This window comes from Anas platyrhynchos, chromosome 1 (genome assembly GCF_047663525.1).
Source record: "Anas platyrhynchos isolate ZD024472 breed Pekin duck chromosome 1, IASCAAS_PekinDuck_T2T, whole genome shotgun sequence".
Lineage (NCBI taxonomy): Eukaryota > Metazoa > Chordata > Aves > Anseriformes > Anatidae > Anas > Anas platyrhynchos.
Genome location: NC_092587.1, coordinates 67,726,536 through 67,750,693, shown reverse-complemented (window position 1 = coordinate 67,750,693; position 24,158 = coordinate 67,726,536). Strand labels below are relative to the sequence as shown.

The following is a 24,158-nucleotide window of genomic DNA, read 5'->3' as shown; positions in this document are numbered from 1 at the left end:
TTTTCCTTGTGGCTTGTTTCTTCTTCATAAAATTACTTTTAACATTACATGGTCATTGCTTCTAAAAAAAAATCATCTAAGCAATATGATAATTCCTTTTTTTTTTTTTTTTTTTTTTTTTTTTCCTTCAGATGACGGTGTTATTTCTCTTTTTTCTTTGTAAATTCATTTCTTGAGAAAAGCTGTTCCAGGCACACAGCAACCAATGTATCTTTCTTTGGAAGCTCTTTGTATCAGCTGAGTAATTACTTCTGTGAGAAATGTTGCTTTCTGCTATCATCGTGTAGTCTGCTCTGTGGAATTGAATCAGCCTGATTTTTGCCTGATTTAACACTTATTTTCTCACTAATTTCTTCACATTCAATATTAGTCAATGTGTGAAATGCCTCTGATAAGTTATTTTCTATTGATTATTGAAGAAATACACTTCAATATACACTTCCCAAAGGTCAACATAGATACTGTGTGGTTTCTTTAATGTTTTGTGTACTTAACCAATCTTCATTTGATTCTCTGTAGATCTGTCCTTTTTATTCAACTCCCCCTAACTTCCTGAGGATCCATTTTTTTCTCTTCTCTGAACTTACAGTTACTGTTTCAACTGTGCTTTCTCTTTTCCATAAATATTGTGAGATTTTTATTGTGCTACTAATGTGAAACAACTGACATATTTTGGAAACAAAGAAAAATACAAATTACTACAAAAGGGCTTTTTGTAAGATATTTTGGGGAATCAAGAAGTCCTTTTTTATTTGTTAATCATAATAGATTTCAAATTCTATTTTTCAGGCATCTGAGTATCCAGTTATACTGTCTTTAGAGAATCACTGCAGCACTAAGCAACAGGAAGTTATGGCAAAACATTTAGAAGATATTCTAGGTGACAAACTTCTTACTTCAACAATTGGTGATTCAGTGGTGACTCAACTACCTTCTCCTGAGGTAATAACATCATGGTTTTTTTTTTGTATATGATGGAAAAAAAAAAAAAACAGCTTCCTGACCTCTGCCCACTCCTCCTTTTCTTTTAACTCTTCTGAAATTGCTCATCTGCTATCTGAATGGATTTGATATGGTAAAAAATAAATAAAAATTTGAACATCACAAAAATGTAACTTTTAAAAAAAATTTCTTTATTTTTGGAAAGAGCAAACATACATTGTACAGATAGATATGGAAGCCACTAATGTACTAATTTTTTTTTTTTTTTTTTTTTTGCAAAGCCTTGCAATTCACATGAATCCAATTTCTGGTGCTTTGGATACATTTAATTTTAACATATTCAAGTATAGTTACCTAAAGTTTGTGGGTTACATTTTATTTTATATGGAAACATGGCAGCTCTAATGTGTCTTGTTGTGAACTACACTCATGCTGAATAAAACTGAATATCAAAAACTAGTGTTTTAAAGGTCTAAAAGAGAAGACAAAATGAAAATTTTAAAACAACACTGTGCTTTAAAACAAAAACCAAAAATCTTCACTTTATATGTATTGTCGTATCTGTTATCTGCTAATTTATTTTAATTCCTTAGATTGAAAAAAAAAAACACCTTGAATTTTAAAGATGTTACAGAAATGAAAATTTAAATCCACATTCTCTGTTGACAAAAGTGTTGGTGGAACCTTTTCATTGAGTTCTGTTACTGTAAAAACATTTTCTTTTTCTTTTTGTGTTTCACCCTAAGGCAGTGCTTCTCAGCTGGTGCCTTGAGACCCCTGGGATATGAAGTCAGAAAAGGCAATTAGATGGGTGTTGAAAATTTAATTGCAAGCTAAAACAAATAAATTCCCATTGTTCCAGTCTTTGCACTTAATTTTCTTTCAAGGGCATAAGATTTTTTTAATGTTCTATAACACAAATATATGCATACAAAATAATTATTTGGAATTGTCACTCTTATCAGAGATATAAGATATATTTTCAGCAGTTTTTTACAGTAACTAAATGTTTTATTTCAAAATGGGGAAGAAGCACTTTCTCAAGGAAAGACAGCACACACAGAGATGTATTTTGGTGACGTTTTTGTCAGGGAAAAAAACATTTTTTAAGTGGTGTTTCTGAAAGATTTGCTAAAATATTAGGATAGTGCAATATTTCATAACAATGTTGGCTTAAATATATTTAGTTTATCTTAATAAATTTCTCATAAAGCAGCCTTTTTATTTATTTTTATTTTTACTATTTTTATGTTTGTTTATGTTTATGTTTATTTTTATTCTAGCAAACTATTTTTATATCAGTGTCTAATCTCACATTGCAACCTGGTAATCAGTACTATAAATTGGAAAAAAATACACTGTATTAATCAAGGAATCACACAATCACAGAATTGTTAAGGTTGGAAGGGACCTCTGAAGACCATTTGGTCCAACCCACCTTGAGCAAGTTGCCCAGGATCATGTCTAGGCAGCTTTTGAAGATCTCCAAGCTCCACAACCTCTCTGGGCAGCCTGTCAGTGCTGCATAGCACCAAAGTGCTTCCTGATGTTTAGGTTCTGTCTTCCTGTTTGTGCCCATTGACCCTTGTCCTGGCACTGGGCACCACTGAAAAGAACCTGCCTCCATCTTCTTTGTCTCATTACTTTAGGTATTTATATGAAAAAACGAGATCCCCTCTGAGACTTCTCTTCTCCAGGCTGAACAATCCCAACCCTCTCAGCCTCTCCTCATAGGAGAGGTGTTCCAGTTCCCTGATGATCTTGGTAGCCCTCCGTTGGACTCTTTCCAGTATGTCTATGTCTCTTGTACTGGACCCAGAACTGGACACAGTACTCCAGGTGTGACCTTACTAATGCTGAGTAGAGTGGAAGGATCATCTCTTTTGACCTACTGGTGATACTTTGCCTAATGCAGTACAGAATACCATTAGTTCTCTTAGCAGCAAGGGCACATTGCTGACTCATGTTCAGTTGGTGTCTACCAGGACCCCTAGCTCCTTTTTTCTAGAACTGCTTTCCAGCTGGGTGGCCCCCAGTGTGTACCGGTGCCTGGGCTTGTTCCTCTCCAAGTGCAGGACTTTATTCTTTGCATGTTTGCTTAAAAGCACCTCAAAGCATAGCTACATTCAGTCTAGTTGTTGTACAAGGACCATATGTCTTCTGTAGTTCAGAATCAGTGTACTGCATCTGAATCATGGAGTCACTGCATTGCATACCACAAATATTATTTCCATGGGATATGTCCCTTACAAGATGTTTATTGTTATATAGACAATGCATACTTAATTTATCCATAGCTTAAAGTTTTTCATAAGTCAGCTCTGTAGAATGTGTCTGAACATGAGTTAATGGATTCCATACTTATTCCTCACTTAAAGGTATGCCGTTTAGGTGAGATTCATTCTACTGAAACTTTAATGTTTTACAGTTATGTGATATGTATTCCACGGTAAGAGTTACCTGAATAATACCAGTGTCCTCAGATGACTTTCTGAAGTCTGAAATTATTAAACCATAATGTTGATAATGAGCAAAGAATAGGGCCATCTACATTTCACTTAGGTGCTCTGATCACATGAGAAAAAGTATTAGAATTCTATTCTCCAGTAGAAGACTGAATTTGTAAACTGAATAGTAAATTTAACTTTTGGCTAGCATCTTTTTGAAGAAACACTTTTAGTCCACATTCAAAAGAAGTAGTTGAATCATATCTGTAAAACTAGGGACCTTGTGCACATTTAAAGCTTAGGTAAATTCATTATCCTTTGAGTGAGACAGATTCTTGGTTTTAAGTCTGCTTTTCTTAAGCAGTACAAAAGAGATCTTATGGAACCAGAAACAACCAATTGAAACTGCTCTTGGTGGGAGAAATTCTCAGTTAATATAATAAAGGTCTGTTTGTCTCCTATATCAGTTACTGTTCTACTTTTATCTATTTCATCTGGCGCACAATTCTGTAGGAAGCCAGCTAGTAAAGCCAGGAAGTAAATTGGATCAGAATTGTTAACACAGGTAACAGAAAGCACTGTTCTTTAAGCCTGACAATCTTCCGATTTCTAATAAAAGTGTAATAAAATGTATTAAGTATTAGGGTGATTAAAGTTCACTATAGTTGCTCAGATATGAAACTGATTCAACAGAGTGATAAGAGTGTTCATTAGCATGGCTCAAGTACAACAAATACACTTGCTTAGAAACTGAATATAATGTAATAGACCAAACAACTCACCTGGCAAAAAAATCACTAGAAATTATGCAGTCAAGAGAATTGGTGTTTCTGCCTAGTTGAGTACTTTTACTACCAAATGCTTAATGCATATTCATAATTATATTTGTATCCAGTGAGAAGGAAAAGCTTTGAAATCAGTTTCTTCTTTTGAAACTTTCCTGGGTAACTCATCTGTATTTAGATATTAACCTGTAACTTCCATTAAACATAGGAATAAAAAGGAAGAAATATAAAATACAGTAAAAAAAAAAAAAAAAAAAAAAAAAAAAAAAAAAAGGTTATGCACTCTAATTCTCTAATTTAGCTTATTAACAGATCACCTCTTGTCTTTGCCATGCTTTTTAACAATGTGTTTGTAGAACCTATAGGATCCCTCAGAAATTTGACTCAGGACTAACTAATTCAGACCTGCTTCTCTTATCTCTCAGATTTCTTTTGCAAGGACCTTCAGTAACAGCTTCTATCCATCTCATGAGCCTGAAACATTAACTTGCTAGTGTGGAAATCCTCCTTAATAGTTAGCTACTGTTGTTCCTAATTTTGCTCATCCAATCAAGGGGTTCATGCAGCTCATATATGGCTTCCTACTTACATTCACATTTCAATGTTCTTCAAGATCCAAATCAAATGGTGGTTTTGATAGAAGATAGCTAGGAGGTGCTCCTGATATATCCCTTAATCTCAGAGCTCAGACTTTACTGGTAGTTTTGGCTTAAAATATCTTGATTACTGGGATTTATAAGGCTGCCACGAAGACATCCATTCACAATTTTACTAATTAGTAGAATTACTAATGTAATTCTCTTCCAGAATCATCAAAAAATTCTGGATTTTTTTGTTTGTGTAACAGTTGTACTTAACAATAGTGTCCTGTTATTTTGATTCAAGATAAACATTGTCAATGCCTCAAAAGCTTCCTCCATGTTAGGCTTTGTGAAAGGTGTCCCATCTTTACCTTGTATCAGTATTTAAACCAGTAATATAACACTTGAAAATAAAACTTTATCTGCAACTTTAAATTGATTTTAACTTTGTTACTTAGCAAGATTTTCAAGATTTGATATTCTCCTTCTAAGCACGGAAAGTTGATCGGTAACGAACAGAGGACATGCTGAATATAAATAGAAGAAGCTCTACTTCTCTTTTTATACTTATGTCATAATTCCAAGTTTTGTTCTGTGTGTTTCTGAGTACTGAATTTTTGCTCCTAATGTAAACATTAATTGCAGTAGTCAGTAAGTGAGTTTGTCTGATCCATTCCAAGTGTTTGTAAATTTTTCTTGGCGTATTGTGTTCAACAGTTCTGATTTATGTTGTACATTGAATTTACCAGAAAACATATTTAGTACAAGAACTAAGTTTTCTTGATTTAAGTATTTAAGTATTTAAATATTTTTTCCCAGTTGATTGTACCTGGAGGTTTACTTTTGCCAGTCTTCAAGTGCCCATTATGCTCTAAGGAAGATTTATAATGTTTTACATATATATATATTTTTTAAAATATGTTTACAGTTTATAAATTCATAGATAGTAAAAGTGTATTTTAAAAACATTTTGTGTCTTACATTCAAATTAAAAAAGTGGGTCTTCAGATTTTCAGCTCATTATCTGCTAAAAAGATTCAAGACACAGTTATTCAAAAAGATGCTAAATGTTTATCACTGCTGATTGCCAACTAAAGGACTCAAATTTCACATAGTCTCTGATTTTGTAACCATACATTTTTTATAAGTTCTTTTGAAGATCTATTAGAATTTCAGACTTAAAATGTCTGGCATGTCTTTTTCAGTTCATGTTCGATTTTTAATGGTATGGGTTAACTGTTATTGGAATCTGCTTCTGGCCCCAAATTAGAAAAACAATTCTTCTTGCTACAGTATTTTCTGTAACTGTTTTTGAAAAGAGTACTATGATTTTAAAATGTTAACTTTACATTTTTTTTTCTACCTCAGGGTATTTACCTATTTTCCATAATAATAAATAAATAATTTTGGAAACTATGTGCCTTAAAATTTCAAAGCAAATTTAGAAACTATTTGCCTCAAAACTTCATGGCTACTTTTTATCTGATGACCCAGCCTATGGTCTTTCTTTACTTAAAGCAAATTTACATACAGTAGTCATTAATATATCCATGGAAAAGTTTTTCTTTTTTTTATATACCAGGAATTTTTGATTTGTAGAAGTAAATCTTACCTATGATCAAAACAACAGATCAAATGAGGATAGAATAGCTTTTAAATATTGGGACATAAAAATATACAAAAGAAAATTCAGAACTCTTTAAAATTTAAGAAATACTGCTTATATTAAAACTCTTCTAAAAATATCACAGAAAAAGAATGGGTGCATCAATAAGAAATGAAGGAAGTGTTAAAGGGCATCCTTATTCTGAATCACCCATGCAGAGAGACTAATCAAATCTTACACTAGCATGACATTGATAGATATTAAGCATAGGATATCTCATTCCACTGGCACAGTGATGAACTAATAATACTGGATCTAAAGGGATAAGGAGACTATCAGCAATGAGGACAGCAATTTAAATAAATGGAATGTCAATTTCATTCCCCACATGTCTCATTTCTATTATAAAACTTCATTTTTACATGTATGCTTCTATCATTCAAGTTTTTCGTATGTATTCAATGGATATGTTAAAACGTGATATTTGCCACACATGTAAGTTCAGTTATCCTTTATTTAATGTGTTCGTTCCTTGTTTCTATAACTTTCCCACAGTATAGCCTTCCTTTTCACTATTGCATTTGAGTCTTAAGGAATAATTTTGTGCATCACTTTATCCAAGAACCTGAATAAGTTATGGTACTCATTGACAGTTCTTGTATACAGAGGTAAAGATGAATGTCTACTACATAACTGCTGTTTTACAGTGAAGATTATTTCATAAGTGAGATTCATATTTATAAGTATCAGAGGCATAGATGAAAGACATGTTATTGGAAATAAATATTAATGACATTTTTCCCAAGTCCCTCATTATGGAATTAGTGATCTTACTAGTGAAAAAATACTTTGTTATTCAATTAGTGAAAATTTACTAGATAAAAAAAAATAATAAAGAAAAAGAAATGATCATTTGAATAATTCTATATTTCATCCAAACTTAATCAAATTATATACATACTAATGCAAATATTCCTCTTCATGACTGTCTAAAAAGATAACGTTCAGTCTTCTCAAATAACAAGCTTAGGTTTAATATTACTGTAGTTTGTTTTCTTTTATTTCTTCTTTCCTCCCCAGAACTCATGGATTTGAGCACTATATGCTGTGAACTAGCTATTCATTTAATTACAGAATGTTTCCCCATATCCATGTCTGGATACTCAGATGATTCTTTTTAAGAAAAGCTGTGCAACACCATAGTAATTGTGTACAGAGAAAAAATGAGAGATATCTTCAGCATTCAACTTACTAACGGTTATAAAGATTTGTATAGTTTTTCAAAGCACTATGCTGGTTGAGTAAGATGCTGTTAAAAATTCTACTTCCAAGTTAATAATCTCTGAAAACCCCTATTGATAGATGACTAACTACTGGACTAGAGGTCTTTACTTTCTCTAGCAAAAGTGATAGTAATCTCAGTCCTCTCAGCTTCATATGAAACATGTCCATTTAAATATGACATAAAACAGAGAAAACCCTCAGGCAACAAATTACCAAGCTCTGTTAATTTGCCTGAATAGGTAAGCTCAGCATGACTCTATTCTCAACAACAATAACATAATACCAAAAGTTTTAAATTAATGTGTTAAATAGATATGCACTAATGTACTAATCAAACAGCAGATTTTAGCAGTTAGGATAAAAAAAATACATCTTCAAATGAAGGTAAAATAAATATTTATATGTCTACATATAAAAATGAATTAATGCTTAGTAAAATAAATAAATAAATAAATAAATAAATAGAATTCTTATGTTTTAACTGGTCATCACCTCTGATACTTCTTACCTTAATCTTGATCATAGTTTCAATATCTGTGTGGTGATTTTTTTTTCCCTGTTGTGTGGTTAGATATTCACATTCAATTATTTACTTAGATCCCCAGTCTGTTTTTGTTTGTTTTGTTTGCTTTTGAAACCTGCATCATTTATAACTGCATTGACTGCTTTGTGCTACCTCACTTCATTATATATAATACACAGGTTTGAAAGAGGGTTAAACAAGACATCTTGATATGACTAGATATGAAGACCTACAATTCATCCACACATAATTCTAGTTACTATTATTTAATATCTTTTCTACAGGCATTAAAGTTCAAAATATTGGTAAAAAATAAGAAAGTTGGAACAATTGAGGAAACTATGCTCAGGAAAGGTCAGGACAGTCATGGTGAGACAGGGGAAATTTCTGAAGAGGAGTATTCATCAGAAGAAGATGAGACTGATGAGAAAGCCCCTCTTCAGCCAAAGGGTAATTCCTCAAAAAGAAAAGGTGAAAATAAACCTTCATCAACACCCCGAAAAAAGGCAAAGGTAAAAAACATCCATCTTGATTTAATTTAGAAAACTCATAGCTCTGTGTCAGCTTGTTTTGTTGTTGTTGTTTGTTTGTTTGTTTGTTTGTTTGTTTTTTAAGAAGGAATACAGCTTATATCTCAGAATAGAGACTCAATTCAAAAAGCAGGCTTTAAAATTGCTTACAGTAATGTTTTGAAATACTAATTTCCAGCTCAAAGTTTGGAGTTTTTCTGATTGTTTCACGACACTCCAACTGGAGCATGTTTTAGTATTCAACAACAAAGAAAGCCTTCCCTGTGATCCTCTACAAAATGCATCTGCATTTTTCATTTTCAAGTCTTTTGCTCATCCTGGGTGCTCACTAACACAATAGGCCCACCTTCCTTGTTGGTCCCAAGGTCCTCCTGTAACTTCACAAACACACTTACAGTGGTTCCTGACGATGAAGGACACAGTTTTCTATTCTACCCTGCAGTCCACCAGTCTGTCTTGGAGATTTTGAACAGTTTCTCTATTCCCCAATTCTCTTCTGAATTTATGCATGAAATTAGGTGTAGACTTCTGGTTGCACTAGAACGTTTTTAAGCACTTTGTATAATAGAAAAGGTATTTTAACATTTATTATGTAAAGACTTAACATTAAATACTACTTCTGAAAGAGACACTATAAAAAATGGATGTAATTTTCTTTCTGATATTCAAATTGAACTTACTCATTTTGTTAACCAAATAGTAGCTCTGTACCATGGAAACCCATCACTCCACCAGCTTTCAAACTGCTTTCTTCAAGTTTTTAAGCAGGCAGGAAGCACCTAATATCCAGACATCTTTGCACATCATGCTATGATTATATGAATACAGATAGACTGACAATGCTTCTCAGAAGTCAGCATTTTGCTGAGAGGCAGTGGATTCTTCAGTGTCTTTTTTTTTTTTTTTTCCTCATTGATTTAAATTTCAAGATTTTTGTTTCTTTCTCTTTCTGCCTGGTATGGAGATATAGCAAGGAAAAATTCTGTGGAAGGATGAAATCCTCTGAACAGGGAAGAACAAATTTCTGGATAAGAGGATCACATATATTTGTAATATCATGTTGCAGACCAGAACATACACCACATACATCTTGATCAGTAGCAACCAGAGATGCCACATTTCACAGGCAGAAGAGAACATGGTGTATGGAGTCCCCCTCTATTGGACTGGGAGTATTTATTCTGGTGCCCTACTCCATTGCTCCATTAGGAGGGCACAAGAATATTTGAATCCACACCTGAGATACTCTAATGACACTGTAGGCTTTGGCTGCATCACTGCTTTCCACATCCAGAGAGTTACATTATTCAGGAATTCTGTGACAGTAGAGTCCTATTGCTCCTCTTTGGACATAGCACCAGAATAAGTAACACGCTTAAATTCTGTGTAGTTTAAGATCCATGAGTTAGCAATTCCTATTATTATGTCAGATGAGAACTTGCTTTCAAAAGCTAAAATGGAATGTAAACATTATTAATATCAGCAGCTCTTTTCTGGCTACTACCACTGATTGGCTCATAAGTACATGTTAAGTCAAATGAAGAGGTCACATAGTACATCAGTTTAAGAAGTAAATGCTTGTAAAAATTTCAAGTCACTTCCACTGTACACCAGCCTTTGTTTTTGCTTGCTTTGGTAATGAAGTAAGACTAAACAAAGACTTTGGCTAGAGAACTTTCCATCTTGATTAAGAAGTACAGAGTTTACATGACTTCAGAACAATACATAGAGGAATGCACCAATGACTGATTTGCTTGATGTGGTAAAATATTCTCCTGATATCTACTTCTTATAGTTGAGTTTGTGTTGTTAACATAAATGCTGTCTCCTTTTTTTCTTTTTTTTTTTTTCCCCTCCAAGTACTTCCTACCAGTATAGCTTTCCTAGCACTTCATGTATTTAGGAATATGAAGTTGGACATATATTTTAAATGAGTACTACAAAAAGCCGTGAAAAATGACTTTAGTTTATATACCAGTCTCAAAAGCAGGGAAATGTTAAGGCTTTCCAACAGCTGTCCAGCCCTAAACCAGGAAGCCTTGGAAGCATCCCTTCATTCACTCCATACCTACTGTGATGAACACAGGACAATAACCTTTATTGTCTCTGACTGGATCACCTCTTACTATTAAAAATCATATCTTAAGCTCAAATAGATATTAATTGTGACATGTTTTCCCATGCTTTATGCATCTAATGTGATGCTTCTTCTGAATCGTTAAGAATAATCATGACATACACTTTATTGTGTGTTTTTTTTTTTTTTTTTTTGCTGTTCTTACATTATTTCATATTATGATTATTAGATTAAGAAGATAAAGATTGCCATTGAGTTGTCAGACCTTGTGATTTATACCAAATCTGAGAAGTTTGTAAGCTTCGAGCATTCACTAGCTAATCAGAAGTGCTATGAAAATAATTCAATTGGAGAGGTTAAAGCGCGAAAATTCGTTAAACATTCAGGTAATTTCTTTTGATTTAACCACATGAATATTACCATGCTATGGTTCATTGCTTAGGAATTGGAAGGGTTAGAAATCTTTATGAAATGCACACTGTCCAATTTTATTTGTTTTTTTCTATAAAATTGTTTTAGAAATACCTCATCATTTGAACTGCATTTTTATGTTTTCAGCGGGTTTTGTGAGCAAATTTGAAATTCAAAGTTGTTTTAATTTCATATAGTTTTATAAGAACAAATATTTACACAGTATACAAAATGCATGAATAACTTTTGATTCATTTTTTCCCTCCATCAAATGAGTTAAAAGTTACAGTCAATACTTGAAAATGTAAGGAACAGAGTTTTTCTCCTTACATAGCTTGTGGTCCTCAATGAAGTCGAGTATGTAGTACCCCGGCTCTGATGATAACTGCAGATAAAAGAAATCACATGAAAGAATGAATAAACCCCATAGCAAGCAGTCTGTTCCATTGCACCACATCTTTCACACAGGCCAAGCTGGATTATTCAAAACTCCTTCTGTGTTGGGATATTTCCATTTGGTGCAGCTTCTGCTGTTTTAACTCCAGCTGTCTACTGGCAGTCTTCAGGGAGTATTAAGAACATGAGAATGAAGTCTGCCACAAACCCTTTCATTTAGGACCAGTCCAGCTGCCACCCACTTCTCTGTGGAGATGAATTGATGGTTGGCTAGGTGAATGGTGCTGAATGGCAATAAAGCAAGTAGGTTTTTGCCAGCTGTTCATAGTCAAAGTCCTCTCTAGTCTGTCTAGCAATCTTGTAAATCTAAAAGTATTTTGTATTAAAATTAGGGGGCAGGGAGAGGATGGAAAGTAAGAGAATGGTGATCCTGGAAGTGTAAAGCTTTCTATTTAATCACTTAACTGGAATAGTTCAGATAGAAATCATTCTAGGTTTTCCACATCTCTGTGGTTTATTCTTTTTTTGGGGGGAAGGAACACTGCTAGGAGGAAGAAATTCAACTGACTTGAATAGTTAACATCTTCTGAAGATTGCAAAGTAGTCAATTAAGTATATTTTAGAAAAGTGTTGCTCACTGGTATTGAGATTATTCGTTCAATTTACTTAAACCTCAAAACAGCAATCAAGCTTAAATTGTTTTAGGATAGATATATTTTTTTTTTTTCTTCCAGTTGAACAATTCAAGAATGAGTGGGCTTTTAAGCAAATTTCCTGTTTTGTGTCTTTCCTATTTTCCAGGGGAACGTAGTGGGTTTTAGTGTAAAAGATGTGTATTTAGCTAATAAAAAGGTAAAGAAATAGAATACTTCCCTGAAGGAATGATCCTCAGTTATTGAACCTTTAACAATAATCTGCACTATACTCCCACATTTTAAGGTTTAAAAACAGGAGTTTAAACATATCTCCAAGTGTCACATATACTACTGTATTGTGTAGAAAAGCCATGAAATGATAAAAAAAGAAATAAAAAAAAGGAAAAAAGCACACACACAAAAAAGCTGGATCAATTATTATATTTTTCTTATTATTTATTCAAATAGGATCTCTCTCCCTTTTTAAAAATAAAATAAAATAAAATAAAATAAAATAAAATAAAATAAAATAAAATAAAATAAAATAAAATAAAATAAAATAAAATAAAATAAAATAAAGTTTGCCTTACCAAAGTTTTATCATTCTGTTTTTCAGGTAATGAGTTTGTTTCACATACTTCACGATTCATTACAAGAATCTACCCCAAAGGGACAAGAACAAATTCTTCAAATTATAATCCTCAAGAGTTCTGGAATGTGGGGTGTCAAATGGGTATGTACATTTGCAGACTGTCGCATCAAAGGCTTTGCAGACTATAGATAAAAAAGATTTTTTTTCCTTTCCATAATATTTTTTGTGACATATGAGTTACATATTTTTCCCTCACTGGCTAGACTTCTCCTTCTGTCTACATATTTAGGTAATTTTTACATCCCAGAATCTAGGAATTCTGATATAGGATAATGAAGAAGAATATTATTTTCAATTATTTACTTTTGTAATTAATGTCAATTATGTTATAATTAATTATAATTATCACTTTTTAAAAAATAAATATAGTCACATGCCAAACTTTCCAAATTATTGTAGTTCATCAATTCCTTTAAACTGCTGTTTTTTGATTTTGTATTTTATTGAATACCAAGAAAAACACTGTTAAAAATAATGCAACATTACTAAGCTTTGAACCTTGGTTTGTACTACTCCCAGCTCTAAGACTAAATGAAGCATAATTTAATCTTATGAAACACTGTCGTGAAAACATATAAACAACTTTCATGAGCTAAGACATAATTTTCTTATTTTACTTCATATAACTTCATTTTTTATTAATAATTCTCTGGTATTTCTTTGTGGCTGTCTGCATGGAGAATCTAAAGTATAATTCATATTTTACTGCCTCTCTGCTTGGGCTGAAATTATTATGTTAACTATGTTACCTTAGTTTTAGAGGTAGACGTTAGCACACTGCTCATTAAACAGTGTACTTCCAGAAAAAAATAAAAAAAATAAAAAAAAATTGCAATGTTCCTTTCAAGAAAATTAAAATGGATTACATTCTTTTGCAATCTGTATTAATCAAACTCCATAACCTCTGCTTATTTGTCAGCTGTGGCTAAACTATCACCAGAGCACGTTTATAGGAGAACATGGGAATGGTAGCTTATTTATTTATTTATTTTCTACCTTTCTTATTTTCCCCTTTTATTATTATTTAATTCATTTTCAACTGAGGTCTAGCACTCCCTGTGGAGAATAGAAGCTGCTGCCTGTTTAGCTAAATGTAGGAATTGTTGGAATGCAATTGCTTTTTTGCTAAGGTTACCCTATAGCATTAAATTACAAGAGATGATAGAAAGGTATATACATGTATGTGTGATCTAGGAATGTACACCGTAATTAAATTCTCATCTGAGACATCTGCTGGGCTGCCGGTGGTTTTGTGTGACTGGAGGGGCAGCAATGCAGGAGCTGTGGGCACAACAATTACCATTGGTGCCAAAAATTCCCAGAGTATGATATGCTACTGCGAAGAAGGACTCAAACACTTCTGATCATCAGAATACCACGGCAGAGATGCCACTGTCTTCAGTGAAGTAGAAAGCAACGTTTTTTTTCAGGTGTACATATATTCTGTCTTTTATTTTGACTACAGCAAGGCCATCTGAGGGAGACTGTGAGGTGAGCAGGGCAGTTTGCCATAGGCTGCCAGCTTTGAGAAGTGAAAGTGATGGTCTCACTTTATTGCAATACAATGCACACTCATACAGAGACAGGCACCATTTTCACTCTCCTGTAGGGCCCTGGAGCTTATGGGCACCTTTGCAAAAGTCTTCCTTTTTGACGTTTCCTTTCTCAGCATCAAAATACCTTCTATTTCAAGTTACTTTCTCAGAACTGCTTTTAATAGCATGCTCTTTCCAATCAATCATGCACATTAATATTTACTGCATCCCCAATTACTCTCCTACAGTTACAGTACTTGGAAGGAGCATCAAGCCACAGCTGTCACTGAGAGATTGCTCTTTCCACTCCTGTGGCCTTGACTTCAAGCAATGGAGGACAGCTCCAAACCTAAATTCCTTACTGTTTGCTGTCCCCATAACCAAGCTAGGCCATGCAGTCAGTGCTGCATAGCTGAGGTAGTGTAGGAAGCAATGACTAGGGAGGTTGCGTGAATTTCTTTGCTCAGTGCTAGCTGCTTGCTGAAAGAACTGAAGTGTACTCAGACCCACCATAATTGTTACTAATTCTGCTTCCCATCCTTACAGTTGTGTTGTGGTATAATTTAACAGCCTTACTGGGAGTAAAAAATTACTAGTTATTATAAATTTTGTTTGTATCTGTGCTGTTATGGATGTTTATTTATGGTACAGATTTGGTCTTGGGCTATGCTATCGCTGGAAGTATCTTGCCATTACCATACCATTTGAAATTTGTTTCATTATATTCTGTCTTTGAGGTTAATCTTCACTGAACTTGATGTCTTGTTAATGTGGGATTATTTATTTGTGGTTGTGCTCTCTCTGTACTATCTGCATTGCTATTAGAAACTGGTAAATTTGTTTCGTGCTTAGAGGAAGCACTGGCCTGAGGTCCTTACTTCTGAATTGAATCATCTCTTGGGCTTATCATACTGCAGTTTACCAGATTTATTTGTAGCCTTTAAATCTCAGCAACGATCTCTTTAAAGAATATCCATTTGTTAGATCTCAGACAGGACTGAAGTCTCTCATAATGATTACACTGACCATTAACTCATCGTATACTTTAATTCAAAGTCATTCTAAAGATTTTTATACCAAACATACGATTTTTGCTGTACAGGGGCTTTGTGTCCCTTCCTGGAAGAATTAAAAATATGCAGGAAGTGGTTAGATCTGCCCTCTTGGTCAGATCACTTGCATCTTCATTTAAGAAACATTTTTCTCATGGGAATAAGCTGATTACAAGTCTTCACATATATCATTTCTAAACCATGCCAGATCCAGTCTTGATTCCCTAATCTGTTTTAGATAACCATTTGGCAGAAATGGGACTGCACTCCAAAATGTAGCTTTCAAAACTTCACTCAGTGAACTTTCTGCTGATGCACTTCCTCTAATTTAACTCAGATGTTTTAATTTCTGTGTCTATCCTGTGTTCCTATATCCCACAAATCCATTTGTCTCTCTACCATTGCACTCTATCTCATGCATGTAAGTATTCCCCCTAGTTCATGGGATTTTCAGATTTCTCCTGTCCTGTTACCCTTCTTCAGTTCCTTTAACTCTCCCCACACCTGCTAGGTTAATCTTCCCACTTACCTTTAAGTTCCTCCAACATCTGTAAGTGCTCTGGGTTGGCAGATAAATATCGTAGGTTTTGTTCGATATAATACTGCCTTCCAGGCCTCTGCATCTTGTAAATGATGAGATCTGAGTAATTCCTTCACTTTCATTACTGATAAACCCCAAACAATGCATTCTGCTATATCTTGCCATCAATTTTCTCTAAACTGGTTGCAACATATTAACTTGGAGCAGTCTGTCACTCTGCTAAACTGGGATGAAATGAGCCAACAGGCTCAAGATTTGCTGGGACTGACGAAGAGAATTATGTAACTGTGTAAACCTAATTTTCAGAGGAAGACAAGTTAAAAACCACAGTAAAAAGCACAGAGTTCCCACGAAATCGCTTTTCCATATCACTGTGCACTCAGTGCCCATTCTCTGAAAATTGAGTCTCATAAGAACAGGATAGGTTTTGTGAACAAAGAGGTCTTATGGAGAAAAATACCCACAATAACTTTTTATAGTCTGGAAAAATTAGTATGCTTCCTGCATATAACTGCAGTGTAGCACTGGAAAGAACTGGTTTGGCATATCCATATCTCTCTTTTATTCACTAAATAAAGTGGAAAGTAAGGATTTATGCATGGAAATAAATTTCAGGACAGTTATTTAAATAAACAGGTATCAATTGTTTTTTATTAATTGAGAAAACCAAAAAAAAAAAAATAAAAACAACACAAACAAACCAAAACAAAACCTCAGTGAAACATGAAAAGAGGAAGAACTAAATATGCTTTTGAATATGTCCTTTTCATGCAGTAGAAAATGTTTTCTCATATATAACAACAACCCACAGTACTGACCAAAAAATTCAGTAAATTATATGGGAAAGCCACAGTATGGCAGGTACAGGATTTTGTTTTAGAAGAGCCGGTATAGAGCATATTTTTTCTGAAGCACTCATAAAAATTTATATGCTACTGTGAAAGTTCGACTATTTGTATGATGGAATTTTTATCGAAGGTTTTGTTTTGGTGTGTGAGATTGAAATGCAGCTTAGCAATTTTATCACATCTGTCATGTGGCTAAATTTTGTGTGCAATAGTATGACAAAAATTATTGCATGAAAAGATTAGTGAAAAAGAATTCTCTATGTAGTTTTGAATGTAACCTCTAAAGCTATTTAGGGAAATGAAAACCATTTATTCAGATCTTGGTACATCTCACCTGTGCAGATGGAACTGACCATCAGTTTGACTTGACTAGGATTGTGAGCGAGTGAAAACTTAAAGATGAGACAGAATTTGGAAAGCCTCTTAAATAAAACAGAGCAGAAATTCAGTAATTTACTTTGGAATTTTCTGTTATTACATAATTGTATACAAACTCTATTTAGCTTTCTCTCAGGAAAAATGGCAAAACTAGTGACAACAGAACTGCTCTCTCTCTCTCTCTTTTTTTTTTTTTTTTTTTCCTCTTTTCTTTTCTTTTCCCTAAAATTTATTTAACATATTTGGTCATAGGTATTCCCACAATCTTAATAAACACTATATCCTTTAGAATATGTGATGGAGTGTCAAATTTAGTAAAGGAATTTATAAAATAATGGAATAGAATCTTATGAAAAATACAGACTCTTCCAATTAAAAGATGGTGAGATACTACTTTTTCTATTTATAAACATGCTTAGTTTACCAGTATGATAATTTTCTATTTTTGGTTATGATTTCTACTGGATTTTTTCTAACACTGCAGAAGTATAAAGCTAGCTCTATAACATGCCTTTTTCAACTGATAATGCTCTATCTGAAAAAAAGAAAAAATGAGTAGTCATTGCATTATAGCTTTGAATTGTTGCTGCTTGGATTTCTAGTGCAATCTGTGAAGTGACATGCTTTAATGTTTTTATTTGTATGCCTGGTTAAGTTATTAGAATGTCTTAACAGCTCTTCACGGTATATGTTGTTGCAGTTAGATACTAAGTGAGCACTCTGAATCTGGCATTGTGATCCTAAAACCTTGCTGATGACAATTCTAAACAATGTCTATGACATGGGAAAGACAGATACATCACAGTATTTAATCTTTGTACATTCTACATCTAAAAGTCTAATAGTTAGTCTCCATGCATTAAACAAAACCTTAGATGTGTTTGCAGAACTGGTTAGAGATTTTTGTCCACAAACTGAAATGGGTCATCTGCTCAAAAGCAGTAGATGAATCTGACACATCATATACCCCATGGCAAAAACACACACAGGCTGTTCTGGGCAGGTATCCTTGCAGTCTGGAGCTCATTTTTTGTTTGGGCTTGTAGTGGCCTTATCCCACAGCTGAGTCATGGAGAATGTGCTTTCAGGTTGGAAATAGGAGGACTTTCTTCTCCAAGAGTAGCTAGGCATTGAAATAGGTTGCCCAGGGAGTCACCGTCCCTGGGGGATGTTTAAGGAAAGGTTAGATGTGGTTCTTAGGGACATGGTTTAGTGGGTGATATTGGTGGTAGGGGGATTGTTGGAATGGATGATCATGGAAGTCTTTTCCAACCTTAATGATTCTATGATTCTATAAGGAAGACAGGAGAGAATTTCCTGCTAGCTCCCAGCATAGCCAATGCCCCAGAAGAATGAAAGCAGAAAGCATTAAAAAAACATCTTTTAATTTTCCACTCCATCTCAGTTGAGGTTTCAAGGATAGGACTAGTCATCATAGGTCACCTGCTGGCTCACAGAAAGGGGTTACATAGCTATGTTATTACTTAGGAAGTGAAAGTTAAATCTTGCACAAATGACTTAAATCATACTCAATACAGTTGAATAGTCTGTTCTGAAAAGATAATATGATATCAAACAAAGTGTGCTTATTACTAACAAAGTCATGTAGGTGAAAAAAAAAATTCCACAGATGTAATAGATTACAGGCTGCAATGGTTTAAGGAAATTAAACTAAAAGGTTTTCTTCACATCTTAATGCCTGTTCCCAGATGTTCCCAAGCCAATGGGACAGCAATTAGAATTACAGACTCCATGGACATGATTAATCTCATACTAAAGTATTTGGTTACACTGTCACTTAAGCTTCATTGACTAGATACTCACTAGCTCTCATAGGGCAGATAACTCATGTATAGACAAGTTAGGTAGAATAATATCTCCCTGATAAATTAAACCATTTAAATACACTCACCTTTCTGTTGGTATGGATCCATGGGCTGGAAGGTGTTTTCAATTAAGACTGAAACTGCCATGTTTATGACAAAGGTCTTGGTTACTCTGAAGCCTGCTTCTTTTTAGACAGTTGTGCCTTGTTTTTTTGGGGGGAGGGGAGGGGAATAAATGCTATAACTTCAAAGCAAAGAAACACACAAATTTAATTCTGTCAGCATTTTGTTGGCAGCAATGGTGAAAATATTTTTTTCCAGCTATCTTCACTAAATCCACAACTGCAGAAAACTAATAGAACACTAAATAATTTACCTGAGATCTAGTCAATTTAAAAGAAAGACAGAAGAAACTGCAGGGACACAATGGTCTCTGAACTCCTTGCTGACCTTGCTCTAAATGCTGTGTTAGAAAGTCAGACTGAAACACGGAAGGGAAGCTGAGTGTTCTGCCAAGAAACACAAAGCAAGCAAACTTAAAAAATGATTTTCAAAAAGTACCTATTTCATGTGTGAAGTAAATGCGACGACAACCAAAAGATGCTGAGACTTACACTGAAGTGTAACTTCCAGTCTGACACACTAATTAAATAAATACATTTAAAAAAATAGATTTTAGATTTGATAGTTTATCAGAAATGCATTAGTTACTTTTCCCCTGAGAACCTCACTAGAAAGGTTCCCTAATTGAAACCAGTTGTAGATATTCTTGGGTAATGGACAATGGATGATTTTTAATCACCTGATATCTATTTTCCAGTAGAGCTACGTGTAATTATGTAGGAACAATGTCAGCAATTATAAGCATTAGAATGAATTCATAAAAATTTCTGATGACAATGTCTGTAGAGCAACAGTATTGAATTGGCCCAAAGACAATAAGGTCAGGCTGACTGTTTGCATATGCTGAGCATGATGTGTCAGACAGTTATGCATGTCACTCAGTTTGCTCTTACTACAGCAGAATACCTTATGATGAGAGTCATTCATAAATTAAGTTTATGAGAACATCCGTTTCAAAATGATGTGATAAGCATTATGTGGTAAATAAAGCTAGAAATAATAATTTCTAATTGAATAGCTAAAGCCTGTTTTATTCTGTAAGAAGAAATCATACAGTTTAACCAAATTCCTTGATCAAAAAAAAAAAAAAAACAGAAAGAAAGAAAAAAAGATGATATATAGGTGGTATGTCAAAATTTAAACTGTTTAGTGAAGATGAGTGAAGAACATGGTAAGGAAACAACTCCTTGTATACTTTTCTTTTTGTGGTAGGTAGTCAGATTTGTTCATAAAGTTTGGATAGGATCTCACCCATTCACTGGCTTGGCAAGAGGGTTGAAGCACCATAAAGATTAAAAACAAAACAAAACAAAACAAAAAAAAAAAAAAACACACAACACAATAACTCATTAAGCCTAGGGCAAAGGGGATGTGGAGGACATTTAAAAGACTGACTTCGGGTGGTGTTTCTACCAGCCTTAATTTACAAGCACCCAGAGAATGCAATGGAAATTAGCATGACATGTTAAGGCAGGACCACAATAGTGAGTAACGCTCAGGCTCAGAACAGCCTGAAGAGGCTGCCATAATTTGTCAGTCTTAATTATGCTGGATTTTTTTTCTAGTTTCTCAGATAGACACAGATGGAAAAGATATTTAAAAAACAGCGTGTTCCACTGTTTTCCTGAATTATGTATTATTGCCCATTGGTGATAGAACATGTTATCTTCTGTATATCTGGCATTAGTAAGAAGGGTTTTCAGGGTATTACTGTACACATTGGAGCAAACTCCATCAGGATGCATTGTAGATTGAATAATATTTTCAATATACTAAAAGGGAAATAGTCTTCATACCTGAGGATTCTGTGATAGTTAATGTTTGCACAGGGCTTAGAAATTAATTTTATATTTATTGTTCAGATGATGAAGGTGTTACTGTATTTTAGTTTGACAGAATCTTTTCACTGCTGATAGAGTTCCACCTGTTGTGTTTGCTGCTTCTGCTAAATGCATGTTTGCTTCCAGGTATACATAACAGCTGACAAATTGTCATCATGTTATGGTTTATCTTACATTGAATTTCAAAGTAATTTGATGACTGAATGTCCTCCCTTCTCATCCACATTTTGATCCTTCTCAGTTAGGATCATACTCAGCATGATTTTTATTCAGTCTGAAGATACGATCTTTTAAAAGACACCTACATCACTGAAAAAAAAAAAAAAAAAGAAAAAGAAAAGACTATCCAGTCATGTAAAGATTTATGAAAATATTTATGTATATTTGGACATTAATGTGTTGGGTCCAGCCGTGAGTCACACGGGAGAAGAGAGGATAAAGTAAATGCCCAACTGGGAGTGCTAGCATGGAATACATGAGATATCTTCAAATACAGTCATATATCATCCCATAACCAATGACAAGATAAGCGAGATCATTAGGATGTGGTCCTGTTTTCACAGTATTTCCTAGTCGGTGGAATTCAATTCACATCTGGGATATCTAAGACACAGAAGATGGTTTTGCTGCTATTTGCCCTTCATGAGTCTTGTAAGTGCAGTATTGCACTTACTGTGAGCAGCCCATTAAGCAGACAACTGGAAAGACGTGAGAAGATAGCAACAAGACTGATCAAAGGATTAGAAGTGTGATGTATTATATTTCTTTAGATTTAAATGAGTGAAGTAAATCATGGAGATAGGAACATTGGCACTGAGTGCTTTTTGCATATGATATTTTTGGAGTTTGCATAGAATTCAGACATTTTGAGATGGATTTAAATGGTATAAAATACAATTAAGTAACTCATTTTAGGGAAAATTCGTGATAAATGTGTACTTATCCATTTTAAAATCTTCCATTTTAAATGCAGAGAATATATTAAACCTCAGGGTTGCAGCAGCTAATAGTATCAGGAAGAAAAGAATAAAAAATAAAAAATGCCAAGTTGAAATAGGAATATTAATTGAGAGGCAGCATCTCAAATACAGGCCAAAGACGCACAGTTTTCCTCAATTGCCTTCAAATCATAGTATCTTAGAAATCTAAGATCACCAGTTTTCACTTTGGCTTTCAAAAGCTGTTGCTTTTAGTCTAAAAGTAATTATGTCTTGAATGGTATTACGTATAGAAAGTGTTGGATTTGACTATTTAGACTGTAGTTAGTTCTGCAATCAGTTGCAGGAATTAATTCAGTTAACTGCTTCTGATAAAAAGATTTGGGACAAAATATACCCTTTTTATTCCTCTCTGTATTAGGGATTATTTCATCTTTTGCTTCATAAATGCATTAAAAGTCTCTACCATTAAATAAAGCAGCAGCACAAAGCATGTTACTACAAGTTCTATTATTGAATTCAAAAAATCTGAGATGAAACATTGGGTAGAAATTTAGTCTTCCTTGCAGAAAGAGGTTGCTAAGACCACATTGCTAGGCAATGAAAAACTTAGGCTTTAATATATGAACTTTGCCATTTCTCAAGAAGTATAAGGGTTATAACTGCATCTGATTAAAATGTAAAACTGTAAAACAATGGTATATCATAAAGCGTTTTCTGAGGAGACACCAGGCAGCTATGAACCTTACAAACAGTTTTAGTAGAGGTATGTAATTCAGAGAATATAACACACAATCTTGCATTTACTCACCTTAATCAGGTTACAACTTTCAACAGAAGAAAATCAGTAGGTAGATTAAAACTAGTATTCAGTGAGTTTTTAAATTATTCTGTGGTAAAATTAAATTAAGTAAAAACATAGTGTTGATATTTGAAGATACCAGCCCATAATAACATTGACCTTCACTTGTGTGAAGTAATTTTCCTAATATGATAAAACGTAAAGTATTCTCCTTTGCTTGTTTCTGTTGTTAAATCAGATTTTCCTGCTTAGTAGCTTATGAAGCTTGACAAATTTAGCAACAGTCTCATTATGTGCAATCATGTAATTTGTTTCATCATGTGGAAGCTACAAATACATTTATTTTTTGCTGCTATTTAAAGCCACGACTTTTTGAATTACCTTATTTCAGTTACATTTTTTAAACCCCCTATTCTGAAACTGTGGCCTAGGAATTACCTATGGACTGAGAGATCTTGAATTATCTGTGAATCATGCCAGGATGTAAGCATCAAGGAGCCTTCAGGGTTGCAGCTCTATAGAATCCACTGCATTGCTTGAATCAATGCATTTGATAACTCCATTGCTATTTAACAAGGGTATTACAGAACAGCATTTAAGTCTGTTTCAGAACAGCATTTAAGTCTGTTTCTGGAAGGTGTGTTGAGTCATAAGAACAAATAGTGAATCACTGCCAAAACTATGCCACAAGAGTACTTGCCCTATTAAAAAATATAAAAATAAAAAGTTTATAGAGTGCACCGGACAATATGAATATTTTAGCCTAGTTTTTGTTGTCAAAGGTAAAATAGGTTTAAAGTTCCTTTGCATATTGCCACAGAATCTATGCAAGTGTCTTTGTTAGCATGCAGTTCAAATCAAGAGCGCATGTGTTGTTGTTGTCAATGTTTTTTAATCGAGTTTCCCAGTTGTTCCTACTTACTAACATGCACAGCAGTTCATGTTGCAGAGCAATCATACCTTGCACAGATAGGATTCGTTTCAGATGAAACAGAGGATGCAGTCTGGGACCATTCCAGCAATTAATTGATGTTGCGTACATGGGACCAGGCTAGAGCTCCTCTGAAGAAACCCCACCAAAGACAAGTATAATGAAAACATCAGTTCCTTACTACCAGCTGCCTCACTCTGCAGATCTACTGCTGTGTTATTTAATACTAAGTTTTTTAAACGATCATCAAAGCAGTGAAAAAACTATTTATTTATTTTTTTTTCAGTGAAACACAGCCAAATTTCCGTTATTTTCCACAGGAGATAATAATTTCTGAATTATGCTACACATTCATTCAATAGATTTATATTATCACATAAGAACACATAATAAGGTCCTTTTCCTGAATTATTATTAGGAGTCACTTGTACTGCTTAAAGTCTTCTTTTTTTTTTTTTTTTTTCCTGCCAAGCC

The 24,158-nt window shown here is 33.9% G+C and overlaps 1 protein-coding gene across 2 annotated transcripts in view; it reads left to right on the top strand.

Moving 5' to 3' along the window:
• Positions 1-24,158, top strand: part of PLCZ1 (phospholipase C zeta 1) — a 48,188-nt gene that overhangs the window by 15,095 nt on the left and 8,935 nt on the right. For both annotated transcript variants that reach the window (XM_072040516.1, XM_072040515.1), the window contains exons 6-9: positions 790-942; positions 8,453-8,680; positions 11,005-11,161; positions 12,834-12,950. In XM_072040516.1, the coding sequence (XP_071896617.1) occupies positions 790-942; positions 8,453-8,680; positions 11,005-11,161; positions 12,834-12,950 (655 nt within the window). The remainder of the gene's footprint in view (positions 1-789; positions 943-8,452; positions 8,681-11,004; positions 11,162-12,833; positions 12,951-24,158) is intronic.